General features: G+C 38.9%; 1 protein-coding gene across 1 annotated transcript; it reads left to right on the top strand.

Moving 5' to 3' along the window:
- The first annotated feature begins 595 nt into the window (after positions 1–595).
- GAPT (GRB2 binding adaptor protein, transmembrane) lies at positions 596–5,241 on the top strand. Its single transcript, XM_050793608.1, has 2 exons — positions 596–688; positions 4,028–5,241. The coding sequence occupies exon 2, from the start codon at positions 4,318–4,320 to the stop codon at positions 4,789–4,791; it is 474 nt and encodes a 157-aa protein (XP_050649565.1). The 5' UTR covers positions 596–688; positions 4,028–4,317; the 3' UTR covers positions 4,792–5,241.
- The last annotated feature ends 12,236 nt before the right edge of the window (positions 5,242–17,477 follow it).

The following is a 17,477-nucleotide window of genomic DNA, read 5'->3' as shown; positions in this document are numbered from 1 at the left end:
GTGAGAATGTGGAGCACATCAGGTTCATAGCTTCACAACTTCGTAACCTCCTTCACTGTAAGATTTTTGTCCAGGACACCCCTATTCTGCCTTAACATCTTATTTATGAGGCTTAGCTCAGGTCTTGCCTTCCCTGACCACCCTCTGAGCTGGATGCCTCTTTCCTTTACCTCCACTGTCCCTGTCCATAATCATGTCTTTCTTAGGCCTTATCACTTGGATCTGAAATGTTCTAAGAGAGGACTGGTCTAGCAACACAAGTAAATAATAATAATAAAAGCCCAAGACCTATGTGTTACTACATTTAAAATATTTCTTTTTTGAGAAAATTAAAGTACAAGTGAAGTGACTTTTATTGATATTAAAATGGGAACTGCAAATATGGCCCGAATAAAAAACCATGTAGGCTTTACGTATTATTTTCTGACATAGTTAAAAAATTATTACTTGACAAAGATGAAGGGCCAGACTTCCTTATTCAAAAACTCACGCCATTTATCTTAATTCTGCTGCATCTGATACTAACTTCCTCTAGAGCCAGGAAACTTTGCAAGTGTTAAATAACCTGAAAGGAGGGAAAGAAGGAAGTAACCTACCAAAGTGGAAAAGAGGAACAAGTTCTAACCCAATGCAGATTTAAAACATAACCAAAAGAACAAAAGAGAGAGTTTGACACACCAATCTTGAGGTAAGTAAGAACTTGATTTAAGGTATTTGGGTGATTAAAAACTATAAGAAACAAGTTTGTCTTTAATTAATCAATGATTGTTATCTTATTACAGTTTTTAGAAAAAAATGCCTTATGTAGCTATAAGGGGGAAACCCAATTTACAAACTGAGAGTGATGTTGATGTTCCTTTACAATATGATTGTGCTTTGCTGTTACTTTGTTTCCAAACAGAAGGGCATCATCTTACTTGAAAATTCCTGAAGTTTCTCAGCAATTTGCGATTTTAAGAACAATGTCAAATTATTAGGTAACCTGTTGGAACTGAAAACAGAGTCTTCTTTCAAACTGGGCAAAGTGAACATTATTAAAGTGTTAAACTATATTTGAAGGATTATTGCTTAAAATATGTTTTTCATTATAGTAGGTCTTTGTTCATGTCTCACAGGTTTTTTTCCTGTAACGTTATTTCAAAGAAAATGATGCATTTTTTTTTCTGTAAAATGTCTTCTTGTCTTTATCTTGGTAAATATCTCTTAGACAAACAATTTTAATATTTTGGATGTACCAGAATATCCACTCTACATAGAATAACATAGATGGCAAAAATACCTTTCCTTCTTAAAAATTAAGAGGGCAATTTATTGCCTTATCCTCAGCTGCAGAAGTGACAACAGTTAGCCTTCCTCAACCCTCACCGTGACTTCTGTTGCAGGCCTAGTATCTTTCAAAAGTTGATTAATTTCAATCAATATTTAAAGTTTATTTTGTAAATTTACTTCAAATACTCTGGCAACTAATTTCTTTTTTTTTTTTTTTTTCTTTTTTTTTTTTTTTTTTTTTTTTTTTTGAGACAGAGTCTCGCTCTGTCGCCCAGGCTGGAGTGCAGTGGCACAATCTCGGCTCACTGCAAGCTCTGCCTCCCGGGTTCACGCCATTCTCCTGCCTCAGCCTCCGGAGTAGCTGGGACTACAGGTGCCCGCCACCATGCCCAGCTAAATTTTTGTATTTTTTTTTTAGTAGAGACGGTTTCACCGTGTTAGCCAGGATGGTCTCAATCTCCTGACCTCGTGATCCACCTGCCTTGGCCTCCCAAAGTGTTGGGATTACAGGCGTGAGCCACAGCGCCCAGCTACTAATTTCTTAAATCGGTAACCATGTGTATCATAAAATATCTTGCAGATAATTGGCGCTCATCTGTTTCAAACAGAAAATGAGGTCCTAATGATTGAAGTCATTTGGCTAAACTTTTGTCCTTGAACACAAGCGCGGCTGGCCTTATAAAGGAGAGATCCTACAGATTGTAAATCTTGTGTGGCGGACCATACAGTTCTCAACCTCAATATTACTCCCCAAAATTCCAAGGAGATTAAAACATTTCTGCATCTGGGATACTTGTCCCTGTATTTTTATCAAAAAAATTTTATAAATTAGCTGCACATCTTATTTAATTTTATTATATGAAATGTCAAGTTAAATATGTGCATATTAATATATTCTAACCTTAGACAGATTTATGAACATTCATTACCATTAAACTTTTCATGAATATTCACTAAAAGAAGAGCACCATTTTGTGAATTTCTACTTTTCTTCTTCATTGTTACTATTATTATCATCCCATAAGGAGATTACTTCCTTCATTAACCAACGTTTAATAGATTAGTCATTCTATGTCTAATGCTGGTGTTGGTAATACAAAGGTAAATAATATATAATTTCCCACCTTCAAAAACCTCAGAGCTAATCAAGCTATACAAATTTAGTGACTGATGCACTTAGCATGTTACGGATATTTGGATAAATAATATTTTGGGGAAATTTTTACCTGAATTCTCAGTCAGTCACATTTTGGTTGTAAGGAAGTTACTTAACTTCTTTAAGCCTCTCTTCTTATCTATAAAATGATGGTACAGATAGTACATACTGCATACAGCAGCTGTAGGATTTAATGAGATAATCCCTGTAACAGTGTTTAAAAGCTGAAGCTCTTAACTAAACATTATTGATGATAACACTCCATAAATGATAATAATCATTTCACAGGTACTGTTGGATCTATGTCTACATGCAGACTGAAAATATACAGTAATAATGTTTTGTTCATAAAATCACAATGGAACATGCAGCCCAGTTGAACACTTCCCCTTCTTATCTCCTTGCCATTTTAAAGCATCAACAGAAAACAATGTAAAATCATCTTAGATGAAAGTTATTTTCTGAAAGCTATGAGAAAACCTGTGATACAAAGGCTTTTGAAAATACACTGGTTTACTTTAAAGGTCTCATATCATGTTTTAAGCATAAACTGCACCCTTGAGTTTTAAACTATCATCTTAAGCAATTAGATGCTGAAATTTGCAGTCATTTTTAAATGCATTCTTTCATTCAATAAATATTGATTGGATGCATTTTCTGTGCTAGGTGTTGTGCTGTTCTCTAGGAACATACAGATGAAATGACCTGAACCCTGCCCACCATTTAACCGAGTAAGAATACAATTCTCTCATTTAGGTTATGGCACTATAGTAGAGAATGGACTCATTAATGAGGGATTGCAGAAGAAGGAATGGTTAAGAAAAAGACAAGGCCTCTGCCTGCTCCAAAGAAGGATAGGCAGGGCTTCACAGAAGAGGTGACAGGTAATGAAGATGATTGCACTTGTCTGCACATGTCCCATTTCTTCTATTGTGCTCAGAACATTATCTTTCACTTGAAAATTGTTAACCTAATTGTCAAAAACTATGTGGAGATCTAAGTGATAAAACCACTCAGGCTTGAGCAGGGACAGGATTTTTCTAACTCTTTTTTCTTTCATCACAACAGGTAGTGTATTTTATATTAAAAGCAGAAGCTCACTATATGCTGGTGTTTAATGCATTGGTGAAAATCAGTAATTTTTCTATGTTAGATAATAAGTATGCAATTAACGTATTTTTAATTTATAGCAGGTTTCTGGATGGCAGATCATTCAACCTTCTTTTTTTTTTTTTTTTTTTGAGAGGGAGTCTCGCTCTGTTGCCCAGGCTGGAGTGCAGTGGCACGATCTTGGCTCACTGCAAACTCTGCCTCCCGGGTTCATGCCATTCTCCTGCTTCAGCCTCCTGAGTAGTTGGGATTACAGGTGCCTGCCACCACACCCGGCTAATTTTTTGTATTTTTAGTAGAGACGGGGTTTCACCTTGTTAGCCAGGATGGTCTTGATCTCCTGACCTCGTGATCCACCCACCTCGGCCTCCCAAAGTGCTGGGATTACAGGTGTGAGCCACCGCACCTGACATTCAACCTTCTTTTTCTTGAGTTTTCTACTCTGCTGTCATCTTCCACTCATTTCTGCTTCATTTTGTGATTCATTAACAGAAAAGGAAGCGGAATGGAATAAAATCCCCTTGATACAGTACAATTATACATGAATGGCTGTAATGTGAAGAGCATCACACACGAAGAGAGCCATCTTCCAAAAATAAGTTTATACACTCTCTCCTCTAATTGCATCAGGACTTTACCAGATAGCATTCTTTCAGCTCTGAAAAGGAAATGCCTAAAAGAGCTTCCAAACTCATTTTTGAATAATACTAGGCTACAAGGAATTACATTGTGAATTCATTAAGGGTAACACCAAACCACTAAACAGCACTGTTCGTACAGAAATGTTGAAAAGCTGTGGAAATAATTTAGTGGCCATTTCTGTAGGAATTTCACTTCTTTTACTCTTAGTGGTTTGTGGAATTGGGTGTGTTTGGCACTGTAAACACCATGTTGCCACACGATTTACCTTACCGAGGTTTTTGCAAAGGAGAAGCAGCAGGAGAAAAGTCTGTACTAAAACATTCTTGGGCCCCCACATCGTTGGCTTAAGGCATAAAATCTCAGTTGAAACCCAAGACCACAAATCTGCTGTCAAGGGAAATAACATACACAAAAACTATGAAAATGTGGAAGCAGGTCCTCCCAAAGTTAAAGGAAAAACCGATAAGGAACTATATGAAAACACACAGCAGTCCAATTTCGAGGAGCATATCTATGGAAATGAGACATCTTCTGACTATTATAACTTCCAGAAGCCTCGTCCTTCTGAAGTTCCTCAAGATGAAGATATATACATTCTTCCAGATTCATATTAGCTTTTCAAAATACTGACTTTTGTTATTGGATGACAAATACTCACTGTAATTTTTCAACAGCAAAGACCTGGAATCAAACTAAATGTTTATCAACAGTAGACTGGATAAAGAAAATGTGGTGACACCATAGAATACTATGCGGCCATAAAAAAGAACAAAACTAACATGGGAACAGAAAATCAAATACCACATGTTCTCACTTAGAAGTGGGAGCTAAATAATAAGAACACATGGACAGAAAGAGAGGAACAACAGACACTAGAGGCTACTTGAGGGAGGACGGTGGAAAGAGGGGGAGGTTCAGGGGAAAAAAAACTATCAGGTACTATGCTTAGTATACAGGTGATGAAATAATCTGTACACCAAACCCCCAAGTCACAAATGTTCCTACATAACAAACCTGCACATGTACCCCTGAACATAAAATTAAAATTAAAATACTGAAAATAATTCACTGTGATTTTTATTGTACTGATGCCATTATTAATCAAGTTCTGATAAGTAGGTAGTCTCTGCTCTATCTCCACCTTTCTGAACCCTATGTGTATCACTTTGGATTAATTCTAGATATCTTCTCCACCCTCCTTGCCCCAGACTGAATCTGTATTATGTGATACTGAGTCTTCTTTCTAAATGTTACCTGTTATCTCTTTCCTTTATTTCTACTATTATCTTTATCTGGATCAGAATTATTGTCATAGGCTCCTAACTGGTCCTCCTGCTTCTAGTTTCTACCCACTCAATCAATTACCCATGGTGCTGCCAGATTTATCTTCAGAAAATATTCTCAACAGCAGCATCATTTATTTTGCTTAAAGTGTTTTAATGCCCCCTCTTTGCAAAAGACATAATACCCATAATTTGAACTCCAAAATTGATGATTTTCCACAGTTGGTTCCAATTCTGTTTTCCAATGACTTCTCCTACTATCTCTCATTTCTTTGCTTTCAGCAGAATCATCTCGAAACCTGCCAAACTTATCCTTCCTTCACAGCTTTGCTTTTCTCCCTCCTCTCTCAAGCCTGCTTCAGATTATAAGTTCTTCTGCACATCTCCTGAATCACTCCAAACCTGCATTTACCTTTTTATTTTCTGATATAAGTTTTGATGCCTCTTCAATTCTTAGGACATTTAAACATATGAATGTTGCCACAGCATTTTATTACCTAGCTTCATATGAAAATGTCTTAAATTCCCACCTGAATGAAAAGAAACTGCCTCTTATGATGTTCTAGGCATTTTTAGCCCAAATGGGCTAAAAATGCCTAGAACATCATATGAGGCACTAAATGTCTCATGTTTTACTGACGAGAATTGAACTGTACATTTTGCTGAGTAGTTTTGAGGAAAAGAATCTAATAAATTCATCTATTATTCATCCATGCAGTGAATATTTGTTGAGTATCTTCTGTCTACTTGCTATTGTGCTGTGCACATGGGGGACATGGGTTGGTGGAGGGGTTACAATAGTAAAAAGAGAGACATGGATCCTGAACACATACGGTCTAGTAGAAAAGAAAAGATAGTAAACAAATGAATACAATGCTGGTCATGAAGCTATGATAGCTCATCTCTAAATCTACTCTTTTATTTGTTCCTCTGAATTGCTTAACCTGGGCTTCTGCAAACATTTCTTTTGCCAGGTGGATCCATTCTAGGCTCTACCAATAGGGGGCACTAAGGAAGACTGAAAGGCAATAAGAAGCAACAGGGAATTGCTCCTGCCTATTCTCTCTCTCACCCCCACAGGAATTATTGCTATGCGGTTTACTCCAGCATCACTGGTTGTTTGCAGCTTTCTAGTTTCTTTCATCACTCCCAGGACCAGCTTCTCTGCAACCTGTCAGAAGTGCCAGCACCAGCTAGGTGCACCCTCCCTTAGACTCTCACAGCCAGACCCTCCTCCAACTTCCTGAAGTGGTGCAGGAGACAAGTGACACCCTCAGAATTCTGCATCCCAGCCCGGCAGGGCTCCTCCTCTGAGGTCTGGTAACTCTCAACCAAGATTGTTACAGTTACTATCTATGTAGTACCTGTGTCCCCTTTTTGTTTTTTCATCCTGCCAATGCCTGTTTAGCCAATTATCTATATTAAATTCTCTCTGTTAAAACAAATTGACATGATTTCTATTTCCCTAAGTGGATACGTATCAAAATGGTAGAAGGTGCTTTATAAAAAATTCTTCCTGTTTTTGAAAGCAATGGGGTTGGGTAGGAAAGACTATTTTCATTTTAATAGGGTGGTCAAAGAGGCCTCACTGGAGACCACTTAAACGAGACTTGAAGGCGGAAGGAAGCTATAATAAATGTGATGGGCAGAGGGTAAGAATGGGACCCACATGCGAAAATAATCTGGGGGCCTAAGAGAATTTATGGTGCTCTGGGAAGCCATTGTGGCTAGAGCTTCCTGAGGAAGGGTTGGAGGGACACCTGCTGGGTTGGTGAAGGAGGGAATAGGAGACCATGAGCTTCTTATAAGTCTTAGTATGTGGCTTTGACTCTAGTATAGGTGCAACGGGAATCAGTAAAGGGTTTTAAGCAGAGACATGATGATAACACTAGTATTTTTGAAAAGATTTACTGGGTTGAGAAGTGACTGGAAAGAGGCCAAAATGGAAGTGGGTAAGGCAGCTAAGGAGCTTCTGCATTTAAGTTAGACCAGAGTGGCTGCAGTGCAGATAAACACATTGACAGTGCTGCCTGTCCTTCAAGGAGATGACACAGGACTTACTGACGGACTCAGCATGTGTGCTTGGTAGGGGAGGGGTAAGACTGGGAGTGTGGGAAAGAGAAAAGTTTACAGGGATAATTGCAAAGTACCTTACGGAGATGAGGAAGACTTAAAGAAGAAACAGGCTTGGAGGCCGCATCGGTTAGGAATGAGTTGGGCTGTAATGGCAGAAAACCACACTCCAGGGGCTTGGACACTGATAGTTCCATTTATTTCACCTAAAAAGGAGGCTACAGTTAGGCATTTGATGGCTAACATCAGCTCAATGATGCCATATAGACAGGCCCAGGCTCTTTCTCTATTTCCTCTCTGCCACCCTTAGTGTTTCAACTTTTATCTTCATCTCTATAGCCTCACGGCCACCATATGGCTGCTGAATCTTTAAGCCTTCTATTCATGCTTCAGTCATGAAGAAGAAATGAGGGGAAAGAGCAGCACCAGGAGATATCTATCTCATTGCTCAGAATCGTGTCACACAGACACCATCAGGTGTAGGAGTGTATGGACAATTGAATTTTTACCTTTGGTAACCTCACAGAGTGGGCAGAGAAAGAAAAGTGGAGTTGAAAATAGAATGTGATTCAGTCAACCTCTAATTCTTGTGACAGGAGCAAAATTCAGTTTTGAACATGTTTATTTTGACATTTCTTTATGTCCTGAGACCCAAGTAGAAGTATCCAGTTTGGTGTTGTATATGCACATTTGCATTTTGGAGGAAAGATCCTAGCTGGAGATGTAAATTTGATAGTCATGAGCATTTAGGTGGTATTTACAGGAATAATAATGGATGCCATCTCCTGGGAAGACACCAGGGGGAGCACAGAGTAGGGAATCAAGCAAGGAGGAAAGGGAGGAATCTATAAGTTTTCCAGAAATTGCAATATTTTGAGGATAAATTAATGAGGAGACTCTGGTAAAGATTGCTGAGAAAGAGTGGCCAGTGAGGAGATCTCTATATGGCATCATTAAGCTGATATTAGCCATCAAAAGCCTAACTGTAGGCTACTTGTTAGCTGAAATGAATGGACTATTAGTGTCCAAGCCCGTGGAGTGTGGTTTTCTCTCATTAACAGCTTAACTCATTCTTAATACGGCCTCCAAACCTGTTTCTTCTGTAAGGCTTCCTCATCTCTGTAAAATACTTTGCAATTATCCTTGAAGACACTCTCTTTCCCACACTCCCAGTCTTACCCCTTCCCTACCAAACACACACTGAGTTCATCAGTAAGTCCTGTGCCATTTCCTTGAAGGATGGGCAGCATTATCAATGTGTTTATCTGCACTACAGCCACTCCAGTCTAATGTAAATGTAAAAGCTTAAATGTAAAAGAAGTAAATTCCTGTGATCTCTAAAAGTGGTAGTTTATAATGTAAAATATGTGATATATTGACATTTGTCCATTATAATTGATTATCCAAAGTGTCAAAAGATGAAATTTCAACAGATTAAGTTTAAAGACTGAACTGGTTTTATTAGCAATTCATAAATCTGGCGCATCCCATTTAAAGGTTTAAACAGTTACTCCATTGGGCATGGCAGAAGAGTCTGTTTTTATAAGGCAACTTAAGCAAGGATGATAAAATAGTATAATCCAAAAAAAGGATTGGTTGACATCAGGTTACTTTAGGTTACTTTTCTTGTAATTACTGAAGCACAGGGGACTTCCTTATCATGCAGGCTAAAACTGATCTGTTTGGGGATTTGGCTATTATCTCTCTCCTGATTTCTCAGGTCAGATAAACAACAAGTTTCAGTTTGGTGGGATGGAGCTTTGGCCTAAGTGACTCCATTTAGACTTGGTCTGTTGGAATCTAGTGCAGAAGTTCACTAATCAAATCAATGGACTCGCATAAATGTTATTTAACAAGAGATGTAGTGAATATTTGGCCTTTGTTTACTCTCTTTGACCGGAAAAGATAGTAAAAGAAGTATTTAGTCAATGATTCTTTACCTAATTCTCACCTTGACTTCCTTTTTAAATTAATTGTAAGTTCTTTATCAATTGCTGAGGGGAATAAAGAAATTCATCATTCAAGTTTCTCTTTTTACTATACATACCCTCCATTCTTCATCGCCTCTCCTATCCTCTCTTCTCTCCCTCCCTCTCTCATTTCTCCTCCCTCATCAATATGTTTCCTCATCCTCTTTCTTCTCTTCTAATTCTTTCTTTCCCCTTCAAATTCCTATCTCTTATCTGCATTCTTTATTACAGCATTTTTCTGCCTTCTCAAAATCTCAAAAGTAAAGCTTGTTCACAAGAAATAAAGATGATAAAGTCTCTCTGCATCAGTTAAAAGTAGCAGTTCGTGTTTAGGTTATACCATTTTAAAAAGGAACCACATGCAAACAATTTAAAAGGAAGGATGTTGGGGGTGGGGGAAGGAGACGGTAGCATTGAATACACTGCGTATGACTTTGTTACATACACACATAGGTGTGTTCACATTCCATGACTTACAGCCAGTCTGAGACTGGCCAGTGTCCAGCAACAATGAGCCCCTGATGTCTTGACTTTGCTTTCAGCCTCCAACATGAAACATTTTACTGCAATCTGCCTTATACTTCACTTCTCACCCTATTACTGATCTCCACAGCAACTGAACCCCTGATAAGCCCATTGAAAGCCTTGCTTTACAACCTCTCAGTTATTGCTTTGACCAGGACCTGTGGGGAGATTGGGATATTGGGCTCCAAGGAGGAGAGCTAAAAGAAAGAAATCAAAAAGGGGAGGTGATGCCTATATCCACATTGTTATGGGCTGGACTTTTGTGTTCTCTGAAATTCATACATTGAAGCCTTACTTCCCAACGTGATGGTATTTGGAGGTGGGGCTTTGAGAGGAATTAATAATTAGGTTTAGATGAGGTCATGAGGGTGCAGCCCTCATAATGGAATTAGTGCTCTTAAAAGAGAACAGAGTTCTCTCTGTCTCTCTCTGTCTCTGTCTCTCTCTTTCTCTTTTCCTCCCTCCCTTCCACCACCCCCCACCCCTGCCTCCCCGCACCATGTGAGGACACAATAAGAAAGCAGCCATCTGCAAGCCAGGAAGTGGGTTCTTACCAAGAAACAAATCAGACAGCACCTTGACCTTGGACTTCTCAAACTTCAGAACTGTAATAAGTAAATGTCTATGATTTTAGGCACCCAATTTATGGTCTTTTGTTATGGCAGTCCAAGCAGACACATGTTAAACTGCTGTTCTAAGCCATAATAACTTTTTCTTTAAATTCAGAGAGTGACAAGTCCCATATTTACTTTTTGGTGCTTACCTTATATGATCACTTTCTGGCATTGGACTCTTGCTCCCTCTTTTTCCCCACTTATCATCCTTTGAAGCTTCTTTTTCTCTTGTACAACTTTCAGTGGAGTGGTTCTTTATGATCTTTCCCTGGTTCCCAGCTCCTTTTCCTATTACTGTTTCCCTCGGTGATCAAGACATTTATACTTGAACTCTTGTACTCCAATATTTTTTGAAGCATTTAACCATATAGCTCAGCATCTACTACTTATTTTTATCTGATGTCCTACAGACACCTGAAATCCAACACGGGCCAAACTAACGCATTGGGGTCAAGATTGGAGTGTCACTCAGAAACAGAGATGGAACTGTGATGGAATAGAAGACTCAGAGATAAAGGGGGGACATCCATTGCATAGGTTACTTAATAACAATTTTAAAAATTGAACCATTCAAAATGTTCAAGTGTCAAAAACATCAACCTCAAAATATCATGGTATCAGCGTACCAAGTATGGTAGTCTCCCTTATTTATGGGGAAAATGTTTCTGCACCTCCAGTGGATGCCTATATACACTATATTTTTTCTATATGTTTGTATCTATGATAAAGTTTAATTTATAAACTAGGTATAGTAAGAAATTAACAATAATAGTAAAAGGGAGCAATTACAACAATACTCTGTTCAAAACTTCATGGATAGAAATTCATTTTTACCATCGACTTTAGCTAACTCAGGATACCACTTTTTTCTTCCTTAAGTCAAGAACTTTTACCTTTCACTGAAAAAAATCACTTTACAGCTTCTCTTTGCCATATCCGAATTGCCAGCAGCACTCCTCTTGCGCAGTAGGTGATTTTAAAGTAAAATAAGGATGAATCGAACACCAACACTGTGAAACTGTGACAGTCGATTTGATAACCAAGCCTGTCACTCAGTGACAAAGGGACAGGGAGCACCTATGGCATGGAGATTCTGGATGCAGGAATGATTCACATCCCAGGCAGGACAAAGTGAGACGAGGCAAGATTTCATCACACACCTTACCACAGCACACAATTGAGAACGTATTAAATTGTTCATTTGAAATTTTCGATTTAATACATATGGACCATTGTTGACCACTGAAAACTGAAACCTAGGAACATGAAACCACAGGCGAGAGAGGACTGCTGTCCTGAGTAGTGGCATCTTCAACATCAATACCTGGCTCAAACAGTGTGTGACTGTGATTCCCAGTCCCTGAAGCCAGGTGGTGTCACATTTGGAGACAGTGTGTCTTTCCTGTTCCCTGGCTTCTGAGTGAGGAGTTCTAAAATGCACCACTGTGTATGTAGTAGCAAGAAGGGATCCAGGGCCTGCTAGGCAGCAGGCTAGAGGACTTCTTTGACAATTACAGGTGCATGGCTTAGTAATGCCATTTATTTTATTCAATTCAACACTTTCATTTACTGCTTATTTTTAAATCTTCTTAGGATAGTTACATTAAACAGAACCTAAAAATTGATGTTTAGAGGAATCTGTCATAATAAAAAGACGAAGAATTTTGAAATTTTTTCACTTTGAGTGACTGGATATTCACTGATATCAGTGAATATCTCAGATATCAGTAAAAAACAGGAAGACTGCAAATATATCTTGAATGAAAAGTACATTCTAGTGGATACTTGCAGTGGGATGGAAAGGAGGTTCAGAATATCAAGATTAGGAGATTTACAGCAAATGGCTTAGAAGATCTAGCAGGGAAAAGTGCTTTCAGTCATATAACAAATATTTAACAAATGCCTATGATGTAGTAAGGCCTGGGAGGGCAGTGGGAATTCAGCAGTGGGGTTGTTGGGTGAAGGGTGGAGAAATGGACACTGCCCCAATACTCAGAATGTTCACAAACTACAAAAGAGGTATGATATTTACAGGGGTTACTAAAGTACGATAATGGTACAATAAGGAAGCACATGGTGTAACAAAAGACCAAAGCCAGGGTGTAGGAAAACTTTCCTGTGGAAAGTGACATCTAAACTGATATCTGAAGGACCAGTAGGAAATAGCCAGACAGAGACTGAGGGAATGGTCCTCCTATAAGGGAGGATAACACGGGAGGGTCCAGAGCATAGGGTGTGTTCAAGAATCTGAAAGAAAGTAAACACTTGAGCATCATGTGTAAAAGAAGGGTAAGAGGAAGGCAGTAAGCTGCGAGGAAAGCTCAGATGATTCAGGGCTTTAAATAACAGATTAAGGAATTTGGACTTTATCCTAGTAATTGTGACATTCATGATATCAGAATATGGTCTGAGAAGGCAGAAATGCTGCTGCTTTTTCCAAGAAAAACCCACAAGGCATTGCAAGCAAAGAATTTCTGAGCTGCAACAGAATATGGGAAGCAAGATTTTGAAGTTGAGGACATAAGACTTGATTTCAAGTAGCACGTGTCAAAAAGTTATAAGATAAATAGTGCTCTCCAGAGGTGTGTTTCTTTAAGCCTCTGCAGTTTTTAATTTAAATTCAGCTCCTGTAGTTTTGCATTTTAAGATTCTCCCAATAGAGAAGGGAATTAAGCAAATGAGAGAGGCTCAAACAAAAGGAAGCACAGAAGATGGTAAATTGCCAAATGCAATCAAGGCTGGTGAAGGTGTGACTGCAGCAATTGACCTACATTGTTGCCATGGAAACCAAAGCTCCGCGGTCCTGGAGTGCTTTCCCTTTGAAAGGACAGACTGGCTTTAGAGAATAGTTAAGACTCTGCAAATTACGGATGTTGGATCATCCATTGTCACATGTATTCTAAATTCTTGTTAGTGAAGGAGACAATGGCTACCTGGGTCTGAGTTGAACTCCCCAGCAGCCAAGAGGCTGTCAAAAGCCTAAGACTGAGACTCAGTAAAGGGCAGAGTTTAGCTGTTGCCTCAGGCTCACTTACCCAGGTCCACCCTAGACTAAACTGGACTGACATAGAAGAGGAACACAATGAGCTAGGTTTGATATGTTAACAAATGATTTTTAAAATGTCACATTAGGAGATATGAAACTCATTTTAAAAATACAAATTTATGTTTGGTGTTTTTCTTCCTAGTTATTTGCAAGAAGACTGTAGCCCACATTAAATGCCTAGCGTTGGAGTGCCCTCTTTGCACCAGCACCATATTTAGGCTTTATGTGAAGTATCTGTCTTAATTCACCAACGATTCCATCTCGCAGATATTGTTAATACTCACATTTTACAGGTGAGATGATTGAACTTAAGGAAGTTAAAATTGGGCCAAAGATCTTGGAATGAATAAGAAATACAGGCAATATTTCAACCCAGGCATTCTGATGGGATTGACTTATTCGAGTTCTTTTTTTATAGTATTATTAGTAGATGATAATATCTTTTGTCTTCACATCATGGAATTTCAAATCCAGAAAATAACTTGGAAATCATCTAGACCAACTTCCTTATTTTGAAAATGATAACAATGAGTGCCAGAAAGTTTATGTGACTTTCCTAAGTTCACACACTGAATTAATGACTAACCCAGATCAGAATTCAGGGCTCCTGGAAAAAGGAATGCTGATACACTATTGGCGGGATTGTAAATTAATTCAATCTCTATGGGAAACAGTACGGAACGAAATATAGAACTACCATTTGACCCAGCAATCCCACTACTGAGTAATTACTCAAAAAGAAGAAGAAGAATTCAGGGCTCCTGGCTCCAAGGTAATTTTCAGTACATCTTGCTGCTATTCTATTGACTGTGAAAATACAAAGTGTATTTGTTTTGTTTTGTTTGTTTGTTGTTTTTAAACTCAAGTCTTCCTCATAGCATCCCCTTGAATCCCATTTCTTAGGACCTTTGTTTTTTATCTACTCTATTTTAGCTGGACGTTTTCTTCCCTGCACCTAGAAATGATGCTGATTTTTCCAAATGTTAAGTAAAGATAGTCGTAAGAGAGCAGAGTATACAGATTTCTGAGTGCATGTGGCTCTTGTGTTGCTGGAGCTATGTAATGAAGGCAATCAATCAGGAGTGGAGTCGTGTACAATACGTCCTCTTCTGGTCATTATTTCTTAAAATGTACTCCTTTGTCATCTTGTCTCATCTGGCAGTATTTGTCTAGACTATATACACTTTAAACTCAATTATCTGATAAGAGAAAAACATAACCAGCAGAAGAGGAACAATCCAGCTAAAGGGAAGAGGGAGGGGTGTGAATATGTTTATAACAACTGAATTGTAATAAGAACACTGAAGAGCGTATTTGAATGAACAATTAGTGACAAAATAAATATCCTCTCCAAGCTGGCATGAAGAGGGTCTGAAAACTACCTTCAGGCTCTCTTTGTTCCAGATAAAAATCAAGGCGAATATTGTGACATGCCCAGGTGAGTCTCCTTTTAAAATGAAATGATGAAAATGCTATAACAAAGCAATAATTTATGTTTAATTTTCTAGAACAGACAATTAAAGCTGAGAGCAAAAGTTTGAAGGATGTCAAGAAAAGTGAATGGGAGGGTGAAAATTTAGAAAAGGATGAAAGAAGAGATGTACAAATAAAGAAGGCTTTGATGGAGTCATATAATCTCTTTGGTTGTTATCAAAATGGAGAACATTCTGTCAAAACTTAAAAACTCAGACATCTCACTTTGGGAGGCCGAGACGGGCGGATCACGAGGTCAGGAGATTGAGACCATCCTGGCTAACCCCGTGAAACCCCGTCTCTACTAAAAAATACAAAAAACTAGCCGGGCGAGGTGGCAGGTGCCTGTAGTCCCAGCTACTCGGGAGGCTGAGGCAGGAGAATGGCATGAACCCGGGAGGCGGAGCTTGCAGTGAGCTGAGATCCGGCCACTACACTCCAGCCTGGGCGACAGAGCGAGACTCCATCTCAAAAATAAATAAATAAAAATAAAAAATAAAAAATGAAAAATAAAAAACTCAGACATCTGCAAGGGCTAGGCAAGGGACATATAGTTATGAACCAGGCCTGCTTAAAGGCAGTGGTACAAAGAGTCTTGCATGTTGAGCAAGTGAAAGAGCTGCCCTAGTTGTATTATCTTTTCAGACATTATACAAGCCAAACAATAATCAAGCAAATACGTCCCTTAGCTCTGACCAAGATGTACTTAATTGTTTCTTCCATTCCTAATGCACCATGCAGGGCTGTAGAGAGAGTAAATATGGGCCGGGCAAGGTGCCTCACACCTATAGTCTCAGTGCTTTCGGAGGCAGAGGAGGGAGGATTGTTTGAGGCCAGGAGTTTGAGACCAGCCTGGGTAAGAGAGAGAGACCCCCTCTCTACAAAAACAAACAAATTAGCTGGGCACCATGGCTCATGCCTGTAATCCCAGTTCTTTGAGAGGCCAAGGCAGGAGGGTCTCTTGAGGCCAGGAGTTCTAGACCAATTTGGGCAACATAGAGAGAGCATATCTCTACAAAAAATAAAAAACTTAGCTAAGCATGGTGAAGCATGCCAGTAGTCCTAGCTACTTGGGAGGCTGAGATGGGAGGATTGCTTGAGCCCAGGAGTTTAGGGCTGCTGTGAGCAGTGATCATGCCACTGCACTCCAGCTTGGATGATAGAATGAGGCCCCGCATCTCGTTCTAAAACAAAAAACAAAGAAAAGAAAGAAAGCAAACACAAAAAGGGTAAATACAGTTTTAATTTAACCTTCTAGTAAAAGTCATTTATAATGAAACATTTTATAGTTCAAAGATACATAGTGTTAAAGGAAACCAGGGGGGAAGTGAGAGGTTCATTTAAGAATGATTTTCATTTCCTCTTTTAATTAGCTGCATTGCTTAATATAGCAATAACTTCTTCTACATATGTTTAGAAAGAAAGCTTTGAGGCTTAATTTAGAATGCATTTTCTTGGTTGCACTTAGTGGAAAAAAATGAAAACCGTAATAAAGATTGTATATTTTCAACATGTGTATTGAGGTCTTACTCTTGCTTCCTTTTCAAGGTCCAGATTAAATCCTAGCTCATTTATGACGGCTTCTGCAAAACACCAGTACAAATAACCTATTCATTTTCTGATTTCTTTTTTTAATCTAAATATCCATTTTTTTCCATGTATCTAGCCAAACACTCACCTAACAAATATTCACTGAGGACCTATTTGCTGTCAGACACTGTGATAGGGACTGAGGGCTCAAAGGTAAGTAAGAACACCTCATGCCAACAGCCTAGATAAAATATATATTTTAAAAATCACACAAATAAATGCATAATTAGAAGCAGAAGTAAATGCTGTGAAGAAAAGAAACCTGGTGGTTTGAAAGCTTTTAATTGAAGAATTTAAACTTGAATTATTCAAGCAGTCAGGGCAGGCTATTTAAACTGGATTACTAATGTATTAATTATATAAACAGAATTTACCTAGAAAGAAAACAAAAATTAGTGACTGCTTGCTACAGGAGAGGCCCATTGTTATAGAACTTTGTCACCTGTGTTGGGTTGTTTATTTAAAAGAAAGGGGCAGGGCGCGGTGGCTCACGCCTCTAATCCCATCACTTTGGGAGGCCAAGGCGGGCGGATCATGAGGTCAGGAGATTGAGACCATCCTGGCTAACACGGTGAAACCCCGTCTCTACTAAAAATACAAAAAAATTAGCCGGTCGTGGTAGCAGGCACCTGTAGTCCCAGCTATTTGAGAGGCTGAGGCAGGAGAATGGCATGAACCTGGGAGGCGGAGGTTGCAGTGAGCCGAGATCAGGCCACTGCACTCCAG

The sequence above is a fragment of the Macaca thibetana genome, chromosome 6 (genome assembly GCF_024542745.1).
Source record: "Macaca thibetana thibetana isolate TM-01 chromosome 6, ASM2454274v1, whole genome shotgun sequence".
Classification (NCBI taxonomy): domain Eukaryota; kingdom Metazoa; phylum Chordata; class Mammalia; order Primates; family Cercopithecidae; genus Macaca; species Macaca thibetana.
The sequence above is the reverse complement of the archived record's forward strand: the minus strand, read 5'-3'. Positions and strand labels throughout refer to the sequence as shown.